Here is a 7883-nt window from a genome sequence, read left to right on the forward strand (position 1 = left end):
AAAAAAAAAAAAAAAAAATTAAAAAAAGAAAACAGTAGCAAAAGAAGAGTGGTGCTCAAAATGGGTTAGTAACACTGTAGCCTCCTTAGTCCTGATTTAGTTATAGTCACACCAGAAAGCAAGCAGACACTTTGTTGACTATATGGCTATGACTGATTGATGATCCCCTAGCAAGGTTACCATAGCTAATTATAACATTATTCATTTAAGCCTTCATGGGAAAAAAAAAATACCAGACTCCCAGAGAAGGAAAAAGAAAAGAAAGAAAAGCTATTCTATAACTGCTAACTTTTGAATAATCAGCCTCAACAGGAAACAAATAGGATGAAACTCAATGATCAAATTGTAACTTACGGATTCATCTAAGCAATTTTAACTCTGGGTAATTTTAACTCTGGGTTTCACAGCCTACAGCAAAGAGCTTCCAACAACAAGGAACCCTCACATGCTTATATGCTTTGTAGTCAGAATTCAAAGGCTTCATCAGAAGCATAACCCGACCCCGAGCTTTAGCTCTGCTATGTGTGTGGTGTGAGTGTGTTTGTCTAGGATCAGATGCCAATACTTAAACCCACATTATGGGCACAGCAGCTACTTACACACAGCAGCCTAATTAAAGGAATAAACTTCCCCTTTCTTTATGTTTTCCTGAAGATCAGTGCCATAAAGGGATTTGGTTTGGTTAAAAATTGAGAAAAATGTTCCCATATGTTTCCTTTATGCAGTAAATTAGTCAAAATCAGATAGAAAATGGTCACAATTTTCATCAGGAATCTATAGCTACATAGTATTTGCTGAACACCACTGCAAATAAAGAGAACTCTATTTTGAAAATAATGATATTATAACAAACACATAATCATAATTTCCATTTCGGTTTTGAAGAAGCACAAACACACATGGAAACAATAAAGCATCTGAGGCACCTTTGAGCTTTCAAGTCTCAAAAACAAGAATCACTTTCAAATAGAAAGTAGCTCATCTTCAAAGTTTAACATACAAGAGGAGAATAAAGCTAATACCACTTCAACTCCAAACTTTAATCAGATTACTTCATATCAAGGTAATCTAGATCACAAGCATGGTAACAGCCAAGTTTAAAGTACTTTTCATCCTGAAACACTACTTAAATTACATTACTAAAATAATTTCATGAAATAAATATTTTCCCATGAAACCCTGAATCCAATTCAGCAAATTTCAATCAAGAAGTACTGAGAAAAATTATCAAAAGATACAAAGTAAAAAACTACTAATTAATTGAGGCCCTAGGAGGGAAATTGGCCCAGGCATGGAGTTGGATCCAAACTCACTTTGGTATTAACAAAACACTCATGGAACCATCATGGCCCACTGGAGAAAGGACAGCTCATTTTATAGATGAGGAAACTGGCCCAGGGAGATATAGTGGTGACACATCAGGGACTGACCTGGATAGCCTTGGTTTTCAATTTTTACTTCGCTAGAATGTGTCCCAGATTTGTCCTGATTTATTTTTTGTTTGGAAAAATTTGGTTCTGATAAGAGATAGGTTACACGACTTACCCTGATCACACAGCTAGATCGAATACTGCAGGGTCTCGAACTAGCTCCATATCACTGACTCTCAAGGGACAAAGTCTGGGTTGGGCCAACCCTGGGCTATGGCCACAAAAAGCCTCTTAGGGAACAGTAGGTGGCTAGGTACTAATCATCAGGGCAGCGCAGGGACTAGTCAGAGGAAGGGTCAGGAGACTCCTACCCTCCTAAACTTAAAAATAATTTTTCTCACTAATTTGTCTTTTATACAGATGGCCCTGTATGTACATATTTAAAAAATTAAAAAGTGTATTAAAATATCCACATTATTTTAAAAAATCCCCATACCTACGGATCCCATTAGAACATTGGTTTTAGTGGAACTTTCCTACACACACAAACACACACACACACACACGATGAGACGATAAGACAGAAGCAAACTCATTTCTGAAACTTACAGGATTTAAAAGACATTTTCTCCACCTCCATTTTCTGGTGTTTGTTCTCTCAGTAGCTTTTGATTTATAGCTATTCATAGTATCTATTTATTAATTTACCCTCTACTCAATTCCAAAAAGACGTGAGGTGCTATCACATATAGTACCTAAAATATATGGATAATTGAAATCTATAATTAATTTTTAAAAAGTCATGTAACTGAACAAGCACTGTTCTAGAAGCCGAGAGATCTGGGTTCCAGTTCTAGTTTCTTATTCAACATCAGAGTACACACTGAATTTAAGCTTTTATTTGCTCACTTGTTAAATAATGTTGATTACCTAGACAATTGCTAATTATAAAATTCTGTGGAACTATGTATTTCTAGGTCAGCATTTCACAAAACTTTTTCTGAGGCATGCATAGGTCTTTTGAGTGGAGGTGAGGTTTTGGGGTAGATAAGCATTGGGATTTTGTTTATTGGTTACTTTATAGACTTCTGCACCCTTTCTTCTATACTAGCATAACCAATCCTATTTGTCCAGAGATGGAGAATGAACAAATTTAAATAGCATCTAGAACTTAAGCGCTCAATAAGTGTTATTTATTAACTAGAATCAAGCATCCATTGAAACCCTACTACATGCTCAGAAGAACCGTGGGGTTTCACAGAGAAGACTTGGAAAATTCTCAAACTAGATGATTCTTAAGTCCAAATATATCACGTGAATATGATCCCTTCCAATTTTGGTTACCACAGCTCATCACTGAAACGAACTCTCAGGCCAGCAATCTCTGTACTATATGGTAACATGCTTTGGCCGATTTCAGAGTCACAGAATCTTAAAGTGTGAAAGTGATTTGCTACTTAGGGCTGAGTCAGGGCTCAGTCATTCAGCATTACATTAGAAAATCCATTAGAAAATAAATGATAAGAAATAATTTAGATGAATGAGGTTGGAATTATGTGGTTGCCCACTTGATTTAAAACTCATCTTACAAATGAAAAATATATACCCCATTAGCTTATAGAGTATGAGACTATGAACCCCTTTATGTCGGTAGATGTCTGCTGTTCATCTTTGTAACCCTTGATTGTTAGATGAAGAATTAAGAAATAATACTTATTGTATGCTTAGTGTACTGTTTTAAAAATTTGGACAAGGCTTCATGAACAAGGTCATATTTGAGCTTAAACTTAAAAGGTGCATATGAGTTCACTACATAAGAGACAAAGGAGTAAGCCAGGTAGAGAGAACATTATCTGCAAAGGCACAGATATCTGAAGGTAGTAAATTTGGAATGGCGAGTGGTTCACAGTGGCTGCAGGTTAAGGTGACTGTGAAAGAGTGGCCAGCAATAAAGGTGGGCAGAGAGGAAGCAGCTACATCACGAAGGGCCTGGGAATATGAATATGCATGTGTAAGTATTACATCCCGGAATATAAAGAAAGAATGGGAGGGGTCCACCTCTGTATGTATTATTTGGGGAAGGTGGTTGTTGGTTTTTAACAGAATATTGTTGATGGTTATCTTGTGTAGGAAAAAAATATAAAAATTATACTGAACATTGAGTATCTTTTGATATCAGATACCAGAAAAACATAAATTTTGGGTGCTCAACGTGATGTAACCACAAAAATCTCTTGATTCCTAATATTTGTTGAATTGTGTCTGCTTAATTAAGCAAAGCAACGTGAGCCAATGAAGATTAAATTTGCTATTTTCTTAAGAAAATGGCCTTCAGAGTGAGAAAACCAGTAAAAATTACGCCCTATTTCTGCTGTATGAGGTTGGGTGAATGAGCTGTGAAAGGTACAACCAGTTCCAATGGCCTACAGGAGCTGACTGGGGAAGGGAGATGAAGGGCAAGAGTTCAATGGCTGGCATGTCACAAGCACCCTGTTAGGAGGAACTGCTGGGGCACAGGTGGTGCAAAACTCCTCTCACTGCTGGCATGTCACAAGCACCCTGTTAGGAGGAACTGCTGGGGCACAGGTGGTGCAAAACTCCTCTCACTGCCCCTCCCATTCTTCACCTAAGCAGGCTTTCAGGGTAGACCAGACAGCATGGCCAGGTCCCACTTCCAGAAGTGCCACGAATACAGCCTCTACTGCCAACCACATCTCTCCATCTAGAGGTACACAGCCTGTGGCCACATCCTGCCCCAGAGCTAACAAGGAAACAGAATGGGTGGAGACCAAAGCTGGCTGTGTTGCTTCCTTCTTTAACTTCTCTATCTGAAAAACCTGACAAATACGTTTTTTCTTTGCTTTTTAAGTTCCAGAAATGCAAAGTACTCAAACTGCTAGAACCATGAAGGTGGGTAAGGGATGATTTTTTTACATCATTCATCCTTGCCCACATTTCTCCTGCTGATTCAGAGGAACTATCTGCATCAGCTTGCTAACGAGTTTGGATATGGTTCTCAGGGTGATGGGAAGCAGTGAAGGTCGTTAAGCAGGGGAGTTATATTATATAATCAGATTTGTGATTTAGAAAGGCAGCTCTGGCAACAGCAGGGACTGGAGAAAGCAGACACTGTAAAGAAAGAGGTCAGTCTGAGGCCTCTGCAATAGTCTAATTGATGGCAAAGCTCTGGCCTGCTTTGGTGGCTGTGGACAAGGAAGCTGAAGAGCTGACGGAGTGGGGGAGGTAGAAGGAAATGGTGGAACTGGAGGTGATGCCAAGGTTTCAGGCCAAATGGTTGGAAGGCAATGTTTCCCACCTAAAAGTGAGGCATTCTCATCATTTAATCTGGTACTAAGTGAAATGAGATTGTAGACCAAGGAGTTTAGTATTTTCAGGATTTTGGCATATATTCTCAAAGAAAACCCCAAAACAGTTATATTAGTTGGCCGTTTTAGGAACTGCATATCAGAGGCAGCACAGCAAAATGGTTCCTCATGCTGCAGCCAGCAAGAGTTCAAATTCTGGCTCTGCCAACTAATAGCTTTGTGATTTTTGCTGAGTTACTAAACTTCTCTGTGCCTATTCCTCAACTCTGAAAAGATAAAAATAATAAAAGCTGACTAAGTATGATGAGGCTTAGTTACTATGAGTAAGGGATTTAGATGGTGTGTACTCATGTAATAAATATTGTTTTCTCTGACTTATCAAAAATCATTATGGAAGAAGTAAAATGTCCACTTTCAAAGAAGTGGAATCTCAGCTGATTTTTTTTTCTTGCATTCAATATTATGTTGTTCCAATATTACAACAAAAAAGCTGAAGAAAACAAACCTTTTTCCCTGAGAACACTCATAAGAGAGAGGTGAAAACAAATTCTCCGGCACAGAAGTACTCTGAGGTTCGGTCATTTGAAGACCACAGTGCTTGCTTATAAATAGAATATTAAAACAAGCAAGAGCAATTTTCTTCTTTCGTCTTCCCTTATTGCCTAATTTTCCTCTCATGCCATTTGCATAATGGATAAAAAGGCATCCATTATGCAAATGAATGATGGGGCTGTAAGGTTGCTGAAGCCACAAGGCTGGCTTTAGATGAAGAGAAGCTGCCACAAAGCCCTCCAGCAGCCACGTTCCAGCAGACTGCTTCACTAGCTTGGTTCCAAAAGATAGAAAACCCACGAAGATCATAGGTCATTAGTTTCCATTTGGTTTATTTTAAAAGGGCCACTACAGATACTTTTCTGAAGATCAGTACAAAATATGGATTGTCAGCATTAGAGTATGTAAGTTTAACTTTACAGTATATATTTTAAATGGGAAAATGAGTACTATGTACAATTCTAACCATTTAAAGCATATGTTTTGCTTTAAAAGAAGAAGAAGCTGACCTTTGCAAAGTGGAATAAGCCTCTGTTCTTCTAGTTTGAGAATTCCCTCATAACAGGTGCTCTAAGCAGTCTCCAAATGTTGCACAAATACTCCACAGGCATAAAAAGTTGTTTGAAATACCAAGATATTAGTGGATTTTCAAAAACTTCATGCTGTTAAATTGAGCTAAATTTATCTTTAGAAGGTATCACCAAAACAGACATGTTATTTCTCTTGGAGTTGTAAACTGATTGAAACTTTAGAATAATATTTACTTTCTCATTCTACAAATACAATGAAAAATAATTCTAAGCAAAATTACTGGATGAATTGTCTTGTCTGAATAAATCATCAGAAAAGAATTTCAAAACTAACTTCAAAACATTTCCCCCAGATTCTTAGATTATAGCCTAGGGAGAAAAAGACCGAGGCTAAGAAAATAAAGTGACCTTTATTTCTAGCATGGATTCTTTGACAAACCTTGGCTTTTCACAAATGACTTTTTTCAGGAACTTTTAAAAAAAGTTATACTCATATGATACAGGACACTTCAACATTTAGCATCTGACTCCCCCATGTTACTTCAAGGGCATACAATTCTGATTCACCTTCAGTTCAAGAAAAAGCTGCATCCACTTACCTAAGCAACAGTGGCTGCAAAGAGCTATGTACAAAAATAGTTTAAAGAAAAGATAAACCATAATATAAAAATATTAACAGGATAAAAGTCACAAAGAAGAAACAACATCTAATCAACAAGATGATGAATCTTCAATCAGGTGAAAAGAATACCATAAACATTACACATACCTAGTTTTAGAGCAGAAGGGGTTACTTCAATCTCCCCACCAACTGGTTTAAATGCAGCCAGTTGGGAAGCCACTTCTGTCTCAAAAGCATCTGGGCTCTGCTGTTCTGCAGGGTTTCCACTGGGGCTCTCAATCTTGTGGAGTGGTTCTTGTTCTTCAAACACAGCAATCAGCTACAAACAAATCCAACAACACTAATTAGTTTGTAGGACATGCATACCACACGGACACTATCTAGCTGAATGAGATCTTTATTTGGTTTCAAAGAAAATCGCCTCATCAAACTTAAAACGTTAATGTTACTATACCACAACTCTTAATTTTTCAATAATATTATGTCTATAAGCACTATGGTCAAGAAATAATACTGGTTTAGTCATTTGTTTATTTTGTCTATTACTGAAAAAGAGAACCAATTTTGGCTCACTCTCTTAAAGGAATGAAATGGCTGCTTCCCCTTCCCACTACCCCACCTTCCCTAATACGCCTAAAAGGACTTCATTGTCTCTTTATTAAAGAGTGCTTCCAAAAACCAAAGTTGAACATGCGTTGAACTTTGCATATTCAATTTGTGCTTATCTTGCATAAATAGGTATCCCATTTTTGTACATGTCTTTAATTTTGTTCTTTTCCTTCATGATTGACTCTGTGTTGACTGGTTTAAGTCCAATGGAATGCTAAGTCCAATACAACTCAACATCATTACTTTTAATCTAATTATATGTCAATTTTACTTTAAGTGAGAAGTATGCTTTTCACCGTTAATATAAAAACTCTTAACTGTCCATTTCCAAGTCATTTTTTTCATTAAAATAAGGGCAAGATATCTTTAAAAATTCAAGTAATCACACAGACACTACTGTATAGGCAGTGAGGACAGCTCTGCTGAAACTGCACTTGTGGCCAACAGACAGCACCAACATTCAGAAACTTCATGGGTTTCTCATCAGCTGATGTAGAAAAGTCCAAATGTGACTACACGAGGCAGCTCAAAGATGCTACTGTCATTCCAAAAAGTGCAATGTGTGTAAATGTAAAAACCGGTTGTACATCTTTAGATATTTTCTGTTCATTAAGTAAAACAAACCTACTTATGATTCAAGCATTTATTCAGGAAAGATACTCAAAGCCCCATTCATAGGGGAACCCTGTTGGCAATAGTATTAATAACAGAAGTGCAGGGTTAACCAATCAAAACATCAAAAATTTCAAGTTCGGTCTTTCAAAAGAAATGAATACAATTAGGGATATGCAAATTCGCCATTCAAAAATAATTTTCATAATTGACTACTCATTTCCAGTATGGAGACTTCTTTTTTTTTTTTTTTTTTTTTTTT

General features: G+C 37.1%; 1 protein-coding gene across 4 annotated transcripts in view; it reads right to left on the reverse strand.

The window, feature by feature from the left end:
• The window catches only part of PARD3B (par-3 family cell polarity regulator beta), a 1103389-nt gene that overhangs the window by 666389 nt on the left and 429117 nt on the right, over window positions 1-7883 (reverse strand). For all 4 annotated transcript variants that reach the window (XM_011949894.1, XM_011949895.1, XM_011949896.1 and 1 more), the window contains exon 3: window positions 6548-6719. In XM_011949894.1, coding sequence (XP_011805284.1) covers window positions 6548-6719 — 172 coding nt within the window. The remainder of the gene's footprint in view (window positions 1-6547; window positions 6720-7883) is intronic.

Source organism: Colobus angolensis, unplaced genomic scaffold (genome assembly GCF_000951035.1).
Source record: "Colobus angolensis palliatus isolate OR3802 unplaced genomic scaffold, Cang.pa_1.0 Scaffold30, whole genome shotgun sequence".
Classification (NCBI taxonomy): Eukaryota; Metazoa; Chordata; class Mammalia; order Primates; family Cercopithecidae; genus Colobus; species Colobus angolensis.